The following is a 20,357-nucleotide window of genomic DNA, read 5'->3' as shown; positions in this document are numbered from 1 at the left end:
TTATTAGTTATTCATTCCATAGAGCTTTTGAAGTATCAGTATAAATAAAACTCTAAAAAATGCTGTTGGTTTGGCAGGGAATTATATGGCTATATGAAAAGTTAAAAGCCTGGTGCTGCACACTAGGGAACTAAGGTCCCAATCCTGCAGTGCATAATATACATATACTTAATTTGATGTATGGTGAGTTATAAAGTTAAGCACAAATGTAAGTGTTAGCAGGATAAGACTACTGACTGGACAAAAAACAAAATGTGAATGTAAGTCTTTGCAGGGCTTGGAGATCTAATTATAGGACATTTGTTGGATTCAAAATAATACCATAGACCCAATTCTGTGTTGTGGTCAATTCCCACTACAAGCAGGGTGCCCAGCACTGAGCAAGAATAGCTCCATAAGATTTAAATATCTGAACTCTAATTATGATTCCCAAGACCCTGAGAGAGGAAGCCAGCACCAGGCCTTTAGACCCTGAAAATCCCCTTTAAGATCATGAATTTTGCCTTGATTGCTGACGAGTATTAAGATTAAAATTGAGCATCTGCTGATGTATGTTTTGCCAACAGTCAGGCTTTTTATAAGATAAAAATTGTTTTTAAATTATGCAAACCTGCTTATATGAGTTACTTCAATTGCCTATCCTCAGGTGTCTAACCTCCTTTGAATGGAACATATGTCATTGGTATTAATGATAGATACACATATAGATAGGAGATCCATTAGTAGAAACATAGTGTCTATGTTCCCTTAAATTTTGCCTCATTTTTCCAAACTATCTTGAGACAAGATTAGAAACAACATCCATAAGAGAATTTTACCAAGGTGGTATATTTAAACAACCTGATATCATACCACACACTTTTCTAGGTAAACGAGGAGGCAACTGAGAACCAGATTGTGACTCAGAGTAAGGTCTGTTCCTGTGCAAACTTTGTGACAAAACTGCAATTTAGACAGGACAGGACTGTAGGCATGTAAATATCTGAGCATTTAGAACACAGTTACTAATAAAATAAAATGTCAAGAGACTTACTTTTATGAAGGTCTTTAATTTCAAAGCGATGAACAATTTTGACAATATTATGTGCCCTGGATTTTTTTCTCTGAAGTATAAACATTGTTTCCTATTTTAAAGCTATGAGCCTAGTAAAGCACCACCTGGTGTAGTGTCATATTTTATAAGATGCAATAATACATTATTTATTACTGTGGACCAGAGAAAACTCCTGGTTCACACTCACCTGAAAATGTTAGATTAGTCAAAAAGTTTGTATTGTTTACCTCGATAGAAGTGAACAATTCTAAAAGCCTTAACCATCAGATCACGTATATACATCCCTGGTGGCTTTAGATGATTTCAGAAAAAGATAATGTTCATCCTTGAGTCAACCAGAAAAATATGCACATCTCTGCTTCCTGATTGGCCAATGAAAGGTAAATATTTGTTCTGGAGGTCTAATTTCCTCTCATGACTAGCATATTAATTGGAAAGGAAAATTAATTACACCTTTACACGTTACTGGAGAACTTTCCTGTTATTTATGAAGAAGACATTCAGAATGTATGTAGTATTACACACACTGACCTCATGTTTCACTGAATATGAAGATTTATTATCCCTGGGAGTAATATACTGATTTTTTTTCACCTTGCTCAATAAGCCCTGATGCTACCCTCAACAAAAATCAATTTCTGCCCATTATACAAGAGAAGGATTTCAGTAAGTCACAGCCTAGAAATAATTTTAATTATTTCCTTACAAACCTGTGAAATCCTTACAGGATATATATTTTATAGCATGGGGGTTAATAGATGATGCAACTCTTATGAAAGCCAGCTCTGAAAAGATAGGAGTATTTGTGTCTAACTATCTCACTCCTTCCCACTGTGATTGTCACAACAATCAGTTAGTTAACCATCAGTAGTTAACATCCCAGCACCAGTTATACAAACAATCTAGCCAATTTCCCAGTGTTACTGATAAGTCCAAGAGAGCAAAAATCAGAGTGTCCAGGAGAGAAATTCCTTTGAAATGTTATATCTGGACTTGGTATGTTATATCACTACTTCATATACATTTTCAATTTATGGAAATGTATGTATGAGAAGGTTACTAACTAACCTGAACTAACTTCCTTCCCAGACTCCTAGGGGACTTCTACCATTGACTTCAATGGGGGGGGGAGGCATCGTTTCACCCCTACTCTTCCACTTCTCCTGTGGCCTGTAGAATGTTTGATCCTCAATTGTTTTCAGTTTGTGGCCCACCAGGAATGGCTTTAAGGACCTCAGACAATTAAAGGGTGAGTGTATTGTGGTTGTTGTATAATAGCAAACATATCTATTGTTTCCTTGTGTCAGAGGGGTAGCCGTGTTAGTCTGGATCTGTAAAAAGCAACAGAGAGTCCTGTGGCACCTTTAAGACTAACAGATGTATTGGAACATAAGCTTTCGTGGGTGAATGCCCACTTCGTCGGATGCTTATGCTCCAATACATCTGTTAGTCTTAAAGGTGCCACAGGACTCTCTGTTGCTTTTTATTGTTTCCTTGTATACCAACAATCAATAGCTTTTGTGATTGATTAAATGCTTCAGCTTCACTTAGCCTATTAATCAATCTCAGCAGCATTTTGTGCAAGTGCAGAGCGGTAGAGAATATCCCTTAGGCAACTGCTGCGGTACAAAGGGCATTTCCAAGGTTTATGAAAACAGTTTTGACTGTCAGAAAAATATCATTGTTTTAAGTTACTTGCTTTAAACCACATTTGTAATTGAAATCTACCTAAGGATGTAAAAGCTAGACTTTCTGAACTAGTCTACATAAAGCAGTGACAGTCGCTCAACTTGGCCTGCTTTACAAAAATGTCCCCTAATTTGTTTTGGAAATCGGGGTCATAATTCACTCCTTGTTAACTACAATGGCAGTTAAAAAATCGTTATCAGAAGAAATGATTAGTCGTGATTTAAATATAATGGACCCAATTCATCCTTGGTATAAGAAGGCGCAACTCTATTACAAATATTTGTGTGTGTGTGTCTACCTATTTGCCAGCCCTGTGTTGTATTTCCTGTTGTTTTCTTTCACTCAGACTCCTGTATGGTTTAAGAACAGACGCTCGTTTAGGGAAAGTCCACTTTACTGCAGTGAGATTCTATCCAAAGTCTATTTCTCTACCAGCAGAACAACCACCGTTGTGCAACTGGGCTGTAAATCTTTCCTTGCACAGGCCTGGGGCTGCAGCAAGGTTGGTCATTGAGGTGCTGAAGGGACAGCTCCCAGCCAGGCTCTCGCGGCTCTGGCTGCAGACAGCGGGAAGCCTGGGGCAGTGATAGTCGGTGCATTATTCTGTTCCTAACGCTCCAGTCTTTTGTCCGCTCCCCTCCCCGCCCACTTCCCCGGGGCAGTTTTGCAGGCGCAGTCTCCTAGCGCAGTGTCGCGGCCGCTCCCTGCAGGGGGCTACTGGCGGGGAGGATTTGCAGTGCAGCTCGCACCAGCGCCGGGTGCTATTACTTCCGTGTCAGAGGCAGGCAGCAGCGGCGCGGCGGTTACCTCCCCTGCACGCTTCAGTCTCACCCACCGCCGCCTCCAGGCTGAGGCTAGACAGGGAGATCGAGCGGCGGCCGGGCGCGCGGATATCGCCCCCTCCTCCCTTTGCAGCTGCTGCTGCTACCAGAGAGAAGCAGGGAAGCGGCCGAAAGGAGCAGCAGATTTTCCTCTCCCTGCTCAGGAACCCGGAGCTGTGCGTGGGTTTCCCCCCCTGCTCTGCACCTATTGCCACAGAAGGCCAATCTTCGCTGCTGCAATTGACCAACTTCTGCTGTGGGGGAGGGAGCAGCAGCCAACCCGAAGTTGCTACAAAGATCGAGGCTTCCCGGCGAGATCTGGCACCAAGTCCAGATCCTTTGAAAGAAGAAGGAGTCAGCAGGTGCTTTGCTGTGGGTTTGCCCATTGCACACTCCCCCACCCCCTCGCTGGGAAGCCTTCGCCTCTCCAAGTGCGGCAGCACCGCGGTATCGTCCCCCGGAGACAGCGGATAGTGCGAGTGGGTGGGTCGGTGGGCGCAACTCCATCCCCAGCGCTTCACTGCGAGCCAGGCAGCGGCAGGGGATCTGCAATCTTTGCAGCGGGTAGCCAGGAAGGGCCCGTTTTGCACAGGTTGGGGGGTGTTCACCAGAGGGGTTTCCCCCTCCCCCTGGACCGCTCTTTATACTGGCGGGCTAGTGCGGTGCTTTTCCTATTCGCCCTGAGCTTTCCAATCGCCTAGCGCTGCCATCCTCTCCCCCGTTCTCTTTGTACTTTAGTTCACGTGCTGCCTACTGCCCGGGCTGTTTGGAAACCCCCCGTGAGATTTCTCTTCGCGAGTGGGGGGCTTGCGTCTCCCAGATCCCACCAGCCAACTCCAGCTCTGCCACTGCGCTGCTGCATCAGTTCACTCGTGTTTATGGTCGCCAGCAGCCGATCCCGGTAGTGGAAGGTGCAGAGGAGCTGGGGGGAGGGAGAGAGCCTGGGAGAGAGCGAGAATGGCCGAGAGAAAGAGGACCTGGAACAAGGAAGACGACCTGCCCGTGTATCTGGCCAGGCCGGGCACCACGGCTCAGACCCCCCGGCAGAAATACGGGGGCATGTTCGCCTCGGTGGAGGGGGCCTACGAGAACAAAACCATCGACTTCGATGCCTACAGCGTGGGGAAGAAGGGCTCCCGGACCCCGCGCAGCGGCAGCAGACACGACATGATGCTGGATGGTGGGGACAATTACAGTGAGACCGCCAGCGATGTCAGCGAGGTCTCCGGCTCCGTGATCAGCTCCCCCGGGGACCGGGACGACAAGACCCCGGGCATCGAGATCAAATACCCGACGGGGAAAGAGCTGCTGCAGGGCCAGGACAATGGGAAGGTAAGGGGGGGGGAGGACAGGGGCTGGCAGGGTCTCGGTACCGAGCGCTGGCAGCGGGAGAGAACCCATTCATGGCTACAGCGCCAGCGAGCCCTCGGCATCAGGAGTGTCACAACTGCAACAGCAAAGAGTGTTGGGTTCCCAACCTATGCAGCACAAGCCCTGCTGCAGAGCTTTACTGCGGCTTGCCGGTAGCTCCAGGGCTATTGCAGGGATCACCCGTTTGAGCATAACTGCCATATATCCCAGGTTAGGCTCAGCATTGCAGGTCGCCTATGTGCAGAATAAATACTCCAGGATGCTGTTACTGCAGCCCGAGAGGGCTCAGGAATACCGCATCTTCTGAAGCATGGGACGTCACTCCTTCGGCTTCTTTTTAAAAATCTAAATAATCAAAAAAAAAAAAAATCAGAGGTCGTGGCAGTTTTTCCCAGGGAAATATTTCTTACAAAGGGCTCCTGTACAATCTAGCTTGGAACACACACACTTTAATGTTCTAAACCCTTAATGGCTCTTTAAAAGGGACCGTATTCAGAATCTACAAACACGCTGGCACAGATTCCACAAGGCTGTCTTGATGGTGCCATCCAGCATAACAAAGCCGGGAGCTCAGTCCTAAACTGAAATCTCTGAGCTGAGGGGCCTATCCTAATTTGGGAGCCGTCAGTTTCACTTTTCCTTTCGCTGGAAAAGGCCTGATGAGTCAAACACACCCACCTCTATATACACCAACTCCACCTCTCTCCCCGTCCTGTCTATATTGTGAGATTTGCTCAGTTACTGCTGATCTCAAACCACCTGGATCTTCCTGTGGTTTCATGGTATCCTTAGCAGATTGTTTATAGCTGTAGCCAAACAGAATGGGGTCCCAAGTTCAGGCATTTCCTTTAAAGCAACGATAATTGTCTATCTGTACTGCTGAGCTAAGCACTGGATAATGGCCTGATTTCTGAATTGGTTGACCTCTATTTCCGTGGTGGTAAGCGATTTTCAATTTTTCCTCCCACTCATTGGAGCAGGACAAAGATTATACCAAGATAAATTAGGAAATTAGAAATGCAGTTGAGTTCTCTAACCAGTAGCTTCTTGCAGTCTGAGTAATCCCACTTCTGTAGCATACAAGCCTGTGGCAGAGGTCATAAATAAAACACCTCTACATCACAACACACAGGAGACTGGTTTTCCTAGGAGATTATAATAATGTTATTTCCTCTCTAAATAAATAGACCTTTGCAGTTATTTTCTCACTTTGGTAAGTGGATCATCTGAACACATTTGATCTCCATACCTATGTATGTCTATACACCCCAAACAAACAAAAATAAATCCCTTCTACTTTTTACCCCATTTGGCTTTTAACACACACAGCCAGAATATTTGTCAATAAGATTTATTTTCTTTTACAACCTAGGAGCGAAAATCTCTTTTGTTTGTCTTGAGCCAGGATCTGGTACACTTTCCTGGTTTGTAGTCATAGGACAGAGCATAAAGGTGGTAATGGTCATTAGAGGTAGTTTTGTGTTAGATTAAATATGTGACTTGAAAAACTGGAATCACTAAATACTGAATAGGGGTTTGGTTGATTGCAAAGGGCTCCCAGCTGTGCTGCAGTCATCCCTTCCCTGTCTATTTCCTATTAATTACCTCAACTTTATGTCAAAATAATAATCCTCCCTGCACTGGGATGGTGCCTCATTGCATGTGCTTTGTACTCTTCCCTCCTGAGTTCTGCCTCCTATTTAAAATTGCACACATCAGGCAACTTGCCCAGGAATTATGTATTTATGTGATTGCAGATTAGTAATGTGTTGGCTTTCCTGAAGGGGAGGGGGAGGGGAAGATGGCGTGGGAAGAGGGGAGGAGAACCTGCAGCAATACCCAGTCCCTACACACCCCCATCTCCACCTCCACCTCCATCAGCCTGGGCTGGAACTTTAAGCACTGAAGCCAGATTTCAGTGGAAAAGTGATAAAGTGTCAGGGAGGTGTCCTGACTTTAAAAATGACTCGGTGCAATTTAATGCTGGCATAGATCCAGACCTCATTTTATGGAAGGGCTTCTGGAAGGATTCAAACTTTGGGTCAGTGTCTGAGCCTTTGACTTCCCTTAATCTGGTCCCTTTAGGAGCCTTCAGCAGCCATTAGGGGAACAATGTAGGTGAAATACGGGAAAGGAGAGGCTTCAATCAGCAATCTGCTGAGTTCTCTGCAATGAGGGAGAACCACGTGAATTCCACCTGTTCTAGCCCATCTGCGCTGCAGTGTGCTTTTCCCTGGGTCTCTCGCCCGTTATCGGTGCAGACAGGGAGGGGACATTCACACGGTGTGACAGCCGGGGCAGCGGTGCTTTGTCCCAGCCCTGGTAGAAATACAGCCAGAGACGCGGTCTCGGGGAGAGCAAGCGTTCGGGCTCGGCCCGGTGCTAGGTGGGGGCACGGTGTTTTCCAGCCCCGGTATTGGAGGCCACAGATGGATTGATGGGTTGGGGAGGGGGGGAAGAGACAGAAGGGAAAGGAAACGCTTCCTGGGTTGCGCCGAGCGAATCCTGCTCCGCTCTGCAGCCGGGAGGGCGCTGCTGCAGCCGCTGCACGGAGCTCTGGCCAACTCCCTCGGGGAGACGCGCCCCTGTGTTATTGCCACAGAAAAAAGGGGGCTAGATTTGCCTTTCCCGGGAAGGAAACGCTGCCTCCATTGAATAGCTTCCCCCCTCCCCCCGTATCTCTGCATTGTGCTGTTCCCGGGGTGCGTGGTGCGCGCGGGGCTCACAGGAGGCAGCATGTCTTACCAGGGCAAGAAGAGCATCCCCCACATAACGGTAAGCGGAGCCCAGGGCCCGGAGTCGGCCCGGGAGTGGGGTGAGGGGGTTACCCGGGAACCCCAGGGCGGAGAGGGGGCATTGCCGCTGCGCCAGGGCGCTGAGCAATCAGGGATCCCGGGGGGTGGGAATAGATGGTCTGTTATGGCGGCTGGTTGATTTCAGGGCGAGGGCATATTACAGCATGGCAACGAAGCAGGGTTCATTCGGATCGAGAGCGGCTATGCTGGAGGGAGTACCCACCCCCCACCGAGCGGCGGGCAGGGGAAAGGGAGAATTCCCCTTCTCTCTTATCTCCCCCCCCCCCCAGCCCGGACCCTGCGCTGTGTGTGTGTGTGCTCGCTCGGTTGGTAATAATCGCAGTGGGTTTCTGGGGGGGCGGGGGTGGTGGCAGGTCTGTCTTGGGGAGATCAGCGGCTTTATTGCCCCTTTTCCTCCCCTGGATCTGCGCAGGGTGTGTGTGTGTGTGTGGGGTCAGTACATTAAAAGATGTCTGGGGGGTTGTGTGCTTGGCGCTGAAACGACAGCGGTTCTTGCTAAGGTGATAGACTTGGGGAGAGTCAGCAACTGATGTGAAGCAGAACAAAAGAGGGAGGGGACCCGGGCAGCAAGCACAATGCCTCGGAAAGCCCCAGCACATCCCCAGCGCACGTAGAGAGAGAAATTACATATTGCATCCAGAGCAAAAAAACTGATGGGGGGGGGGGGGCGGGAATCGGAAGGGTAACAAGCCAATAGTGAATTAAAAAATGTGGAAACCTAAAGAGCGCCATGATGAGAGAGAGCCAACACCTCTCAGTGCTATTAATAGATCCCTGAGAACAATATTACCAAAGAGATCAGGAGTCAAAGAGTTAATCGCAATTCTCGGGGACCTTGAGCTGGCCGTTTGCATCCATTTGCAGGATGGTTTTCCTGCAAAAGGCATCTGGGTGCTTTGATCTTGCATATTGTTTCCCTCAGAGATACAGTGATGGCTGAGCATAAAGAATAAACAAAGCTTCACATAAACTGTAGGGAGGAGGGTAACCTCCTTGGTGTATTCGACCATTTTGATTCTTTCACAAGACCAACGCCCTCCACCAAAGGACACAGAGTCTGACTCAGAAACATCACTTACAGACACAAAAGCCCCCACCCCCGTTTTTGGCAGAAATTTATTTATTAGAGCCATATAGGATCCAATGGTGTAAGTTGGTTCCATGCTGCAGCATCACATGGGAAGAGATAAAAGGCAGAAGTCGAGGTGCTCTAACTAGGTTCCATTTCTTTGGGCTTTTATTGGGGAGTGAGCAGAGCTCAGGTATCCTGGAAACTGGCCAGCTTCTAATGCAAGATCTTAATTGATAAAGGATGGGTTGACAAGGAGGTGTGAAAACTTGTTAAGCAGCTCTCACTGCGGGAACATTGCTAGACATTATTTCAGCCGGTGTTGCAACACTTGCAAGCACTTCAGAGCTTACAAGGATTTAAAATATTTCAAAAGTTGTTTTTTTAAATGCCATAAAGGGATGCGTGACTTCTTCAGTGCCCAGCTGCTTACTGGTGTGTCAAATTATTGAGAGGCAGTGTGGTCTAGTGACCAGGGCATTGGATTGGAAGTCCAGAGACCTATGTTCTGTTTCCATCTGTCACAAACCTTCTGTAAAAAGAACAGGAGTACTTGTGGCACCTTAGAGACTAACAAATTAGAGCATAAGCTTTCGTGGACTACAGCCCACTTCTTCGGAGGGCAGTTCACTTTGCCTCTGTTTTCCCTCCATCCTTTTTCTGTCTAGACTGTAAACTGTTCCAAGCAGGGACCGTCTCTGCTAAGTGTGTGTATATTGCCTACCACAAAGGGGAGCCAATCTTGGTTGGGGCTTTAAGATGCTACTTTAATGTAAATGTATGCCCAGCAACAATAGTGCACTATCCAATTTTGAGTAAAGAAAGAAACTAGAAGAACTGAATGAGATGTTTGCCTCTAAATCCACAGTGTTATAACTTCTTCAGCTTTCACTATTTCCTGTTGTCTTAGGACAAAATAATCAAGAACAAGGAAGGAGAGTCCCAGATATGGATTGTGCCCAATTCTTTCCACATGTATATCCATTACTACCAGTGCTGTTTTTGTGACCAAATTAAAGACAAAAAGAACATAGCCAAAGTTGGCAGACCCAGAACTTGAACTACCTTTTCATTTTTTAAGTTTCTGTCCCTTACTCTTCCCCTCGGGGGAAAAAAAAGCAAATCAGACAAATAGTCTTGGCTCTGTATATTGTGTAGTGTGTACATTTCCTGTCCCAGAAGAGTCTACAGCCTAACAGGAGGTTTCTGTGTCTGTCTTTATAACAGTAACACAGCCCATAAGACAAACTCTACATTAGTGAATGAGTGAAAGGGAAACATTGGTAAAGAAACACTTTGCAGCTTCAAGCCTCCAGGGCTCTTATTAAACATAATGAATGAACTCATTGCAAAATATCAAACAAAAAGATCAACCAAAACCACCCTTGATAGGATCTCCAACTTTTTTTTCCTGATCTTTTGGACCCACCAGCTCTGTTCTCATTGAATCAATTGGAGTTTTGCTATTGGGGAAGTCCAGTTTGATCCTTAATCTTGCTTACTGAAGATTTTGCAGTGGATTTTCAATACTGTTGTCTGATGTACTAATCATGTGCCCCAAACTCCCACAGAAGTCAGAAGGAATTCTGGATGTGCAAGCACAGCAGAGGCAGGCCTCAGCATCCTATATTGTACCAACAGCTGGCGGGGGAAGGGGGGGGGTTGAGTTGGCTATGTTTAGTCAATTGTCAAAGATTCCAGTTTTGGGAAATGTTTTGCTGTTGTTCCCAGTACGTGATTGAAGTGCATCACCAAAGGCCATATCTACAATCATTACTCAGACAAAACTTCCACTGACTTCAGAGGGAGTTTTCCATGGTCAGAACTGAAACATCAGGCTCTACGTGTGTATTATACACGTACAGTCGTGTTGGAACAATTTGTATAGTGGGATAGCTGAGAGCCATTGAACCAAACTGCAAACACTGTATATGGTGGAAACCACTTCAAGCCAGAGGGTGCTGCTCCACCCTATCACTTCTAGTTCCAGCACCCCTGTATATGTATCCTTGTTGAAGAACCAAGAAACATTCTCAGTCTGACCAGTCATGGCAGAGACTCGAAATCAGCTCAACTATCACTCTGAAACCTAGCACAATTGTAGTTACCTATAGAACACTCACCAGGAGCTGACAAGGGAAATAATTTTGCTATTCCCTACTTGTCTGACTTTGCCTCTTACTGTGTTGCTCCCTGACTCCCGCTCACTGCTTGCAATACCAGCTTTGATGCCCTCTTCATCCATTTCTCCCATGAACCTCTCCATGTCTTTCTTTCATGCTTCTCCCTTTGTATGGAACAAGTCTAGTTTAATCTGCCAAGCCAATGCCCTCTTCTCATTTTAATCTCTCCTGAAAATTCACCTCTTCTGTGATGCCCACAATAAATGTGTGAAAATCTTAAAATCTCTTTTTGTTCCTTCCTTATTTTTATACTAGGGCTGTCAAGCGATTAAAATAATTAATCGTGATTAAATGCACGATTAATCGTGCTGTTTAATAATAATTGAATACCATTTATTTAAAATTTTTTGATGTTTTCTACATTTTCAAATATATGGATTTTAATTACAACACAATACAAAGTGTACAGTGGTCACTTTATATTTATTTTTGATTACAAATATTTCCACTGTAAAAAAACAAAATAAATAGTATTTTTTCAATTATCCCATTACAAATAGTATAGTGGAATCTCTTTATCATGAATGTAGTCTTACTTCTTGTTCAGCCAATTGCTCACACAAACAAGTTTGTTTACATTTGCAGGAGATAATGCTGTCCACTTCTTGTTCACAATGTCACCTGATAGTGAGAACAGGCATTCTCATGGCACTGTTGTAGCCGGTGTCACAAAATATTTACGTGCCAGATGCGCTAAAGATTCATATGTCCCTTCATGGTTCAACCACCATTCCAGACGATGTGTCCATGCTGATGATAGGTTTTGTTTGATAAGGATCCAAAACAGTGCGGACCAATGCATATTCATTTTCATCATCTGAGTCAGATGCCACCAGCAGAAGGTTGATTTTCTTCATTGGTGGTTCGGGTTCTGTAGTTTCCACATCAAAGTGTTGCTCTTTAAGACATCTGAAAGAATGCTCCACATCTCGCCTCTCTCAGATTTTGGAAGACACTTCAGATTCTTAAACCTTGGGTTGAGGGCTGTAGCTATCTTTAGAAATCTCACATTGGTACCTTTTTTGCATTTTGTCAAATGTGCAGTGAAAGTGTTCTTAAAACAAACAACATGTGTTGGGGTCATCATCCGAGACTGCTATAACATGAAATATGTGGGTAAAACAGAGCAGGAGGCATACAATTCTCCCCCAAGGAGTTCAATCAAAAATTTAACGCATTATTTTTTTTAACGAGCGTCATTAACATGGAAGCATGTCCTCTGGAATGATGGCCAAAGCATGAAGGGGCATACAAATGTTTAGCATATCTGGCACGTAAATACCTTGCAGTGCTGGCTACAAAAGTGCCACGTGAACAACTGTTCTCACTTTCAGGTGACCTTGTAAATAAGAAGCGGACAGCATTATCTCCCGTAAATGTAAACAAATGTGTTTGTCTTAGTGCATGGCTGAACAAGAAATAGGACTGAGTGGACTTGTAGGCTTTAAAGTTTTACAGTGTTTTGTTTTTGAGCATAGTTATGTAACAAAAAAACCCTACATTTGTAAGTTGCACTTTCACGATAAAGAGATTGCACTATAGTACTTGTATGAGGTGAATTGAAAAATACTTTTTAATTATTTTTACAGTGCAAATATTTGTAATCAAAAATAATATAAAGTGAACAGTATACACTTTGTATTCTGTGTTGTAATTAAAGTCAATATATTTGAAAATGTAGAAAACATCCAAAAATATTTAATACATTTCAATTGGTATTCTGTTGTTTAACAGTGCGATTAAAATTGCGATTAATCGTGATAATTTTTTTTGTTAATCGTGTGAGTTAACTGCGATTAATCAACAGCCCTATTTTATACATATTTTTAAAAATGAACTCTGAATTGAACCACAATGTTGTGCACATGCCGAAATGCAGGGACCATGTGAGCATCGTGTCACCTTCACCCTTTCTCTCTGTCCCTTTCCTACTATTCATCTCTCTCATTTGTTGTGTCTCATAAGTGAAATTACTGGTGAGGTATGGTGCTACCCAGTGTAAGGGTGGCAGAATCCAGCCATTGGATTGCAAGCACTTTTGGGCAGGGACTCAACCCCCATCCAAAATTGTGCTTAGGCTCCTAACTTCCATTGAAGTTGATGGAAGTTAGGAGCCTAAATATCTTTTGTGGCTCTGGGCCTCTGTCTTTCTATCTTCTTTGAAACACCTAGTAAACTTCTGGGTCTATAAAATAATAAATAATGACACTAAGCCTTTTTCATGGGGTACAGCAGGGAGTGCAGCATGGTTGTGTTTCTGTGCAGCTGTAAGCAGAGGATGAAAGTTGGTGCAAATAAACTTACGCACTGAGTGGAAGTAAATCCAAGCCCTTAGTGGGCTCTCACCCTGTTGTTCTTGAGTGCAGAGTAAAGAAGGGGCAGGGAATGGGCCAGGAGTCCAAGTGGAAATCTGCTTAATCATGATCCTCCTCATGCGAATAGGACAGTTAGCTACATGTTCCCTTCTTAGACTTTTCTTGTGTTCTAGCAGGAATCATGTGTTGACTATGCAGCTGCACTCTCATTAAAGTAAGATTGAGTTCTCTTGAATACATGCTCCTGCCCATCACTTTTGACCTGGTGCTTGTACACATCACAATCTACACCTCTTCTGTGCAGGATGAAGCTCCAGATAGTGTTGGGGAATCAGGGTCTCTGCCATGATGTGATGAAGCACTGAAACATCTATCATTGTTTGCTGTTCATTATTAAATTTAGAACATAAGAACGGCCATACTGGGTCAGACTAAAGGTCCATCTAGCCAGTATCCTGTCTTCCAACAGTGACCAATGCCAGGTGCCCCAGAGGGAATGAACACAACAGGTAATCATCAAGTGATCCATCCCCTGTCACCCATTCCCAGCTTCTGTCAAACAGAGGCTAGGGACACCATCCCTGTCCATCCTGGCAAATAGCCATTGATGGACCTATCCTTCATGAATTTATCTAGTTCTTTTTTGAACCCTCTTATAGTCTGGGCCTTCACAACATACTCTGGCAAAGAGTTCCACAGGTTGACTGTGTGTTGTGTGAAGAAATACTTCCTTTTGTCTGTTTTAAACCTGCTGCCTATTAATTTCATTTGGTGACCCCTAGTTCTTGTGTTATTTACTTTCTCCACACCAGTCACGATTTTATAGACCTCTGTCAGATCCCCCTTAGTTAATTTTGTGTGTTTCCATAGTGCTTGGCATTTTCCAGGCATGTAGGAAGACCAGGTCCCAGTCCAGATGAGCTGCCAGTTTAAATATACAAAATACAGGCAAAAGAGATGTAACACACCAGCAAAGTGCCACACGAGTCATTTAGTTCAAAGATTTATTTACATTTTAAATTATTTCATGTTGTCATTTGAGCTCAGTTAACAGGAGAACAAAGAAGGGTGTGCAGTGGGTGGTGGACGGCTAGCCACGAGAAGTGAGGGTTGAGGCAGGACCAGTAAGAGAGGAGAGGTTTCTTAATCTATTAGAAATGAGGATCTCTTCCAGAAGAAAGGAGTGGCCCAAACAGTGGCCTGGAGTCATCAGTGGGAGGAGATAAAGGGTTCTGAGATGCAGGTGGAGCTGGTAGAATGTAATGTATGGGGGTGTAGTATGGGGTATAATAGGAGACAAGAGGTGAGATATATCAGGGGAAGTTTGATCTTGATGCAAATGAGATAGGAAGCCAACAGAGGAAGATGTTCATAACAGTGGGCAAAGAAGATAATTTTAGATGTAACAGAATTGATTGAAGTGAGCAGAGCTGAGAGGCAAGCAGGCTTGAGAGAAACAGGTTACAATAATCCTGGAGAGAGATCACAATAGCATGGTCGGTATTTTTCTTTTTGGTGACACAGTCCTCTCAAACTGGTGATCAAGATGGGTAAATTGCAGACTTCCATAAGGCTCTATCTTAGACACATAGCCTTTAAGGTCAGAAGGGACCATCATGATCATCTAGTCTGACCTCCTGCACATCGCAGGCCACAGAACCTCAGCCACCCACTCCTGTAATAGAACCTCTGGCTGAGTTACTGAAGTCCTCAAATCATGATTTAAAGATTTCAAGTTACAGAGAATCCACCCTTTACACTAGTTTAAACCTGCAAGTGACTCATGCTGCAGAGGAAGGTGAAAAAGCCCCAGGGTCTCTGCCAATCTGACCCGGCAGGAAAATTCCTTCCTGACCCCAGTTATGGTGATCAGTTACACCCTGAACGTGTGGGCAAGACCCACCAGCCAGACACCTGGGAAAGAATTCTCTGTAACTCAGAGCCCATCTATTGTCCTATCACCAGCGATTTGGAGATATTTGTTGCTAGCAGTTGCAGATCGACTACATGCCATTGCAGGCAGTCTCATCATACCATCCCCTCCATAAACTTATCAAAATATGTCTTTGAGCCAGTTAGGTTTTTTGCCCCCACTGCTCCCCTTGGAAGGCTGTTTCAGCACTTGACTCCTCTGATAGTTAGAAACCTTCATCTAATTTCAAACCTAAACTTGTTGAAGGCCAGTTTATATCCATTTGTTCTTGTGTCCACATTGGCACTTAACTTAAATAACTCCTCTCCCTCCTGGGTATCTTCTTCCTGTTTGTATTTAGTATCTGTAAAACTGCTAGGGGAGACTGTAAGACACCATGCCTAAGATGCTAGGAGAGATTGTAAGATGCCATCGCCTGAGATGCCAGCAATATGCGAACACCCAACAATACATTTAATTCACTTCCAATGTCAGCACCATCTCCCAGAGATTTAAGGCCGTTTCTATGCTAACAATTTCATAGCTTCTCACCATTGTTCTAGTGCTGGTGCAGGGTTAGATGACATGGTGGTAAAAGCACCTGAGCCTTTTTTAAACTAACTTTTCCACTGGAGATAGACTCCTGCACTACACATACACTAACTAGCTAAGTGAGATCAGTGCTTGGATAAAGGTGAACTGACTGACGTTAAAGCTGGAGATGATGCTGGAGCGAAGGGGAAAAATGTTTAGAAGGATTGGCTAATACTAAACATCACCATCCAACAAAGGCATATTACCTGTGATTTGTTAGAAACAAGGAGGTCCTTCTGGAGCCCTTTCTGCTATTGGATACCCAGTTGACAGTGCCCAGAAATGCCTTCTTCCATCTGTGGCTATTCAAGAGATTTAGCCTCATCCAGATTGACCAGCACCGGGCTTTGAATTCCCATGCATTCATGAGCTCTAGCTTTGATTACTGTGATGCACTGTACTTGGGTTTGAATGTAGGAGCTTTGAAGATGCTCCGGTTAGTTCAACAGGGAGTGGCCCCCAATTAAGCATTATAAATTGCTGCAAACACATTGCCCAATGGTCTAGTCGCTACATTGAATCTCATTCAAATTCACTGGCTCTCCAAAGCTCTCGATGGGACAAACCAGGGTATCTAATGGAATGGTCTTCTTTCTGTGGCCATGAGCTACTAACTTCTTTGCCAGAATGGCCATTGAACACCCATCATATTGTGAGTCAAATTCAGACCGGTGCAACTCCACACCAGGGCCAAATTTGTTCTTCTGGCCCGATGCATGCTTCCAAAAAAAGCATTAGTAAATTTGATCTTTGATTCTGTGGTTTACAACATGAACTAGCTGTGCTGGGTTGCTGTTATTTTTTTTTTCCTCTGGGATGAGACATTTCCGGGACTAGCCTGTTGAGATTTGGAAATTCAAGTTTAATTGTCATAATGGAAATTTATAACCCAGGAGGCAAATATAATGACAGCCAGTGGAACACATTTAGTGCTGCATCCTCCAGTCCATACTCCGGTGATTCTTCCACTGACTCCAATGCATATTGTTTTGCCAGAATAAAGCATGTGAGGTGCCTACACTATTGATATTGCTAAAGCAATGAAAAGATGGCATTTATTGTGAAGAAATTTACACAGGTTTGGTATTTACAGTGTAACCCTTTTACACTGCATGATAAAGGAATGAGATTTTCTAGATGAATAAATAGCTAGGTCCCCAAAGGAGAAACAAAAGGAACATCAAATTGTTTAAACCAATAAACATGAATGAACTTGGCTGCGCACCAAGCTATGGCATTGCTACATTTGACGAAATCCCTCCTAAATGAATTACTATATATAAGAATAAATTTGTTAAAAGAATAGGCTTAAAAGCGTCTGGGCAGGTAAGTCCATTGGGTGCTAGCAGAAATGATGCCTCAAGGATATAAATGAGTTATAAGCTAGGTCCTTAGCTAATTCGGTGTTCACACTAGCTAAAATATTACTTCCAATGAAGATTAATATTCCAATATAATGTGGTCATGAAGATTCCAAAGAGAGAAGAATGCTGTTTAGAAATTGAGATATTTTAAAGTTTTGAAACAGACAATCCTTTGTGGAATCCCATTTACAGGCTTTCTTTGATCGTTTCCAGAAGGACACACATGCTTGGGAAGAATGGCTTTCTTCATTTGCTGCTAATATTTTGAAATCCTCTCCTTCACCTTGCTAAAACCAAAACTGCTTAATCATAACTTAATACGTCCGGTGTTAAAACTGACCATGTTCGGGGTGGGGGGGGGAAAGCTCTTCTGTATATTGTCTGTTAGGGAAATAACTTTCCAGGGGGAGATTTTTTTCAAAGGCACAAAGAGGTGTGGGGCTTTCAATGGGAAAACCTACCCCTAGCCAATATTAATCCAAGCAGTTTTTATTGTTGATGTTCTGTTAGTCAAGGAAAACACAAATATTAGCTTATGTATCTTCCCTCTAAAACAGAGGAGCCAGAGATATTTTAAAGGCTTAATGGCAGAGTATTCTACTTCTGGAGATGTTAAAGGAGCAAAGAGGCATGTGTTTGAAGCCTAATACTTCTCAATTTTATTACCGTCAGCCTCACCTCTCTCAAATCACACACATTCATAGGCAGTGAATTGGAAATACAAGTGGATTTGGAACACAGAAAAGACAGTTTCTGATTACAGTTCAGGGCAAGATACATAGTCATATTAAGGGACATATGCTACCTGAGATTTGGGTGTAAACTCTCCATTGTCAGCAGTGGAACTTTAAGAATTGTGGTGACTGGGAGTCAGGTTTATCTCTGGTATAACTCCACTAAAGTCAGCAGTATTACAAGAGAGATTAATTTGGCCCTGGGCGTGGCCACTTTTGGGGTCTGGAATATTGTGGTTGGGAGTCATTTCAAAAGACTTGATCAATTGGCACTGGTTGCGGCTGGAACAGGAGCTAAAGACTGAAGCCAAGAATGAAATGGTTCTGGACCTGTTCATTGTGCTAGCTTGATTTGGTTTTGTTATGTTGTTGTTGTTCTAATGTAGCTAAAGTAACTGTACTTAATTAAAAAAGGATGTCTGGTTTATTTGACTCTGGAGACTTAATACTTCAGTGGGTGTTCCACACATGGAACAAAAGTACAAATACAATACTAGAGGTACTTTCTGTGCAGACACTAAAGCAAACATTTTACTGTCTCATTGACTCTTAGGCATAGAACGACTCAGGCAAATTTTCACTTTTCTTAACTCTCTCTCCATTTTGTACGGATTTGGGTGTGGTTGCAGTTATGATATGATTGGAATGAATAAAGTAGACAATGTGTCAATTCACTCTGATGTATTGCTGCACTATTTTCATTGGACACAGTACATTAATTAGCCATGATAACCCATTAGAACATTTCATGTTGGGGGATGGTACTTTAATTCCTCAGTAATTTCAGTAGCAGACTAAGAAACTTTGGTGTAAAATATTTGTTCATATTTTGATGTCTATATTTTTTTAAAAGATCACCTCCTAGCTCAGAGCAGAAAAGGTGGATATGAAGACAGATGGCTTTTGACTTTCTTGTGTACATCCCACCATAACATTTGAATCTGATTTTCCAATAACCCGAAGCTTGGTGGTATACTGATCCAGAGATTTTTTTTTTTTTTTGGATTATCCCATTAAAACTACAGGGAGCCATTTGCAAAATTCAGGACTGGAGCGGGGTTTAGATTTTGAACATTAGGGGTGGGTTCAGACCTATCTCTTATCTCTACCAGGTATTTTGTCGTTTGTGGGTATATGGAAATACATTTCCATGCCTAAAAAGACGTGTGTATAGATTGTGTCAGACTTGTCAGAAAGGACCTTTGTACAAAAAGCATCAGTCTCCAGCCTACAGATATTTGTTCTTTCTGATACCGTGCAGACAATAGTAGTATCTGGATAACAGCCGGCTTTCTCTGCACAGACAGCCCCTCCTCCTGCATGATCCTGCAGCGAATGATGCTGACTTTGTGACATCTCCTTCTGTTGCCATGATAATTGCTGTGTTGTCACAGACTAAGCTCTGTGGCTTTACTGGCAGATTAAAGCAGGAGAAGCTAGGCTGTGATTAGCAAAAATCACCAGGAAAATGCTGCAAAGGATATATAAGTAGATGGCTGTCCGTAGTATATAAGTGCTGTGTGATATACAGCAGGGAGCTCAGCCGTGAAGAGCTGGAGAGTCATGCACTCATAAAATGGAGATGCCGGGAGCCGTCAGATAAGCGCTGCATGTTGAGCTGTTGTTAGGTTTGCACCATATTGTGTGAGGGGATGACCATGTAACGTTGTTGTGACCATATCATCACTGATATTGCAGTGATGGGTGAAGTAGGAATACTTAGGGACTAATTCTTCTTTTGATTCCACCAGTGTAAATGCAGAGTAATTGCACTGATTTCAGTGGAGCTATCCCACATCTCTGGTGTAACTGAGAGAGGCTTTAGCTTTAGATAGGTTAATATTGGTACAATCTCAGGTCAATACAGTACTTTGCTTTGTTATCATTTTGGACCTCTCCCTTAAGCGTAATATCTCCTTTTCATCTTTCTCCTTCCACCTTCCAGATGCTGGCAGGTCTTCCCCCTTGTTCCTGGCAGCTTGGAAGAAGGGTGGATGCCTGCACCTTGCTTTTGCCCTCCCAGCATGTGTGAGGTAGCTCTCGGCTGTTCCCACATAGTCTCCCACTAATGTTCTCCAGGCTGCTTCATGTCTGTTGAGCAACATTTGACTCAGTTTGCCTAAAATTGCGGCTGAGCAGGGCTCTGACATACCCTGGACTCTGAAGAGCTCCCTGTGGCTCACAAGCCTGGGGTCAGGTAACTCACTATTTGAATATTTTCTAAACAGTGGCAGTCTCTCTTTACACTGTTGTCTCCTCCTGAGCATAGACTCTAATGTATTATTTATTATTTCTATTGTGTTAGTGCATGCTGGCCCCAGTTAAGGTTTGAGGCCCGCATTGTACAAGGCATTGTACAACAAGAGACATTGCCTGCCCTGAAGAGTTTACAGTAGAAAGGACAGAGGCAGATGAAGGGAGGGAGAGCAGTTTAC

At 43.9% G+C, this 20,357-nt stretch overlaps 1 protein-coding gene across 4 annotated transcripts in view; it reads left to right on the top strand.

Moving 5' to 3' along the window:
• The first annotated feature begins 3,942 nt into the window (after window positions 1-3,942).
• The window catches only part of CRMP1 (collapsin response mediator protein 1), a 57,427-nt gene continuing 41,012 nt past the window's right edge, over window positions 3,943-20,357 (top strand). The window contains exon 1 of one of the 4 annotated variants that reach the window (XM_005300269.5): window positions 3,943-4,896. In XM_005300269.5, coding sequence (XP_005300326.1) covers window positions 4,522-4,896 — 375 coding nt within the window. In that variant the 5' untranslated portion in view covers window positions 3,943-4,521. Of the gene's footprint in view, window positions 4,897-6,836; window positions 6,977-7,190; window positions 7,711-19,867; window positions 20,120-20,357 lie in introns of those variants that run through there. The other 3 variants (XM_065598225.1, XM_005300270.5, XM_065598226.1) reach the window with 3 other exon arrangements.

Source organism: Chrysemys picta, chromosome 5 (assembly GCF_011386835.1).
Source record: "Chrysemys picta bellii isolate R12L10 chromosome 5, ASM1138683v2, whole genome shotgun sequence".
Classification (NCBI taxonomy): Eukaryota; Metazoa; Chordata; order Testudines; family Emydidae; genus Chrysemys; species Chrysemys picta.
Note: the sequence above shows the minus strand (reverse complement) of the source record. Positions and strands in the feature narration are given on the sequence as shown.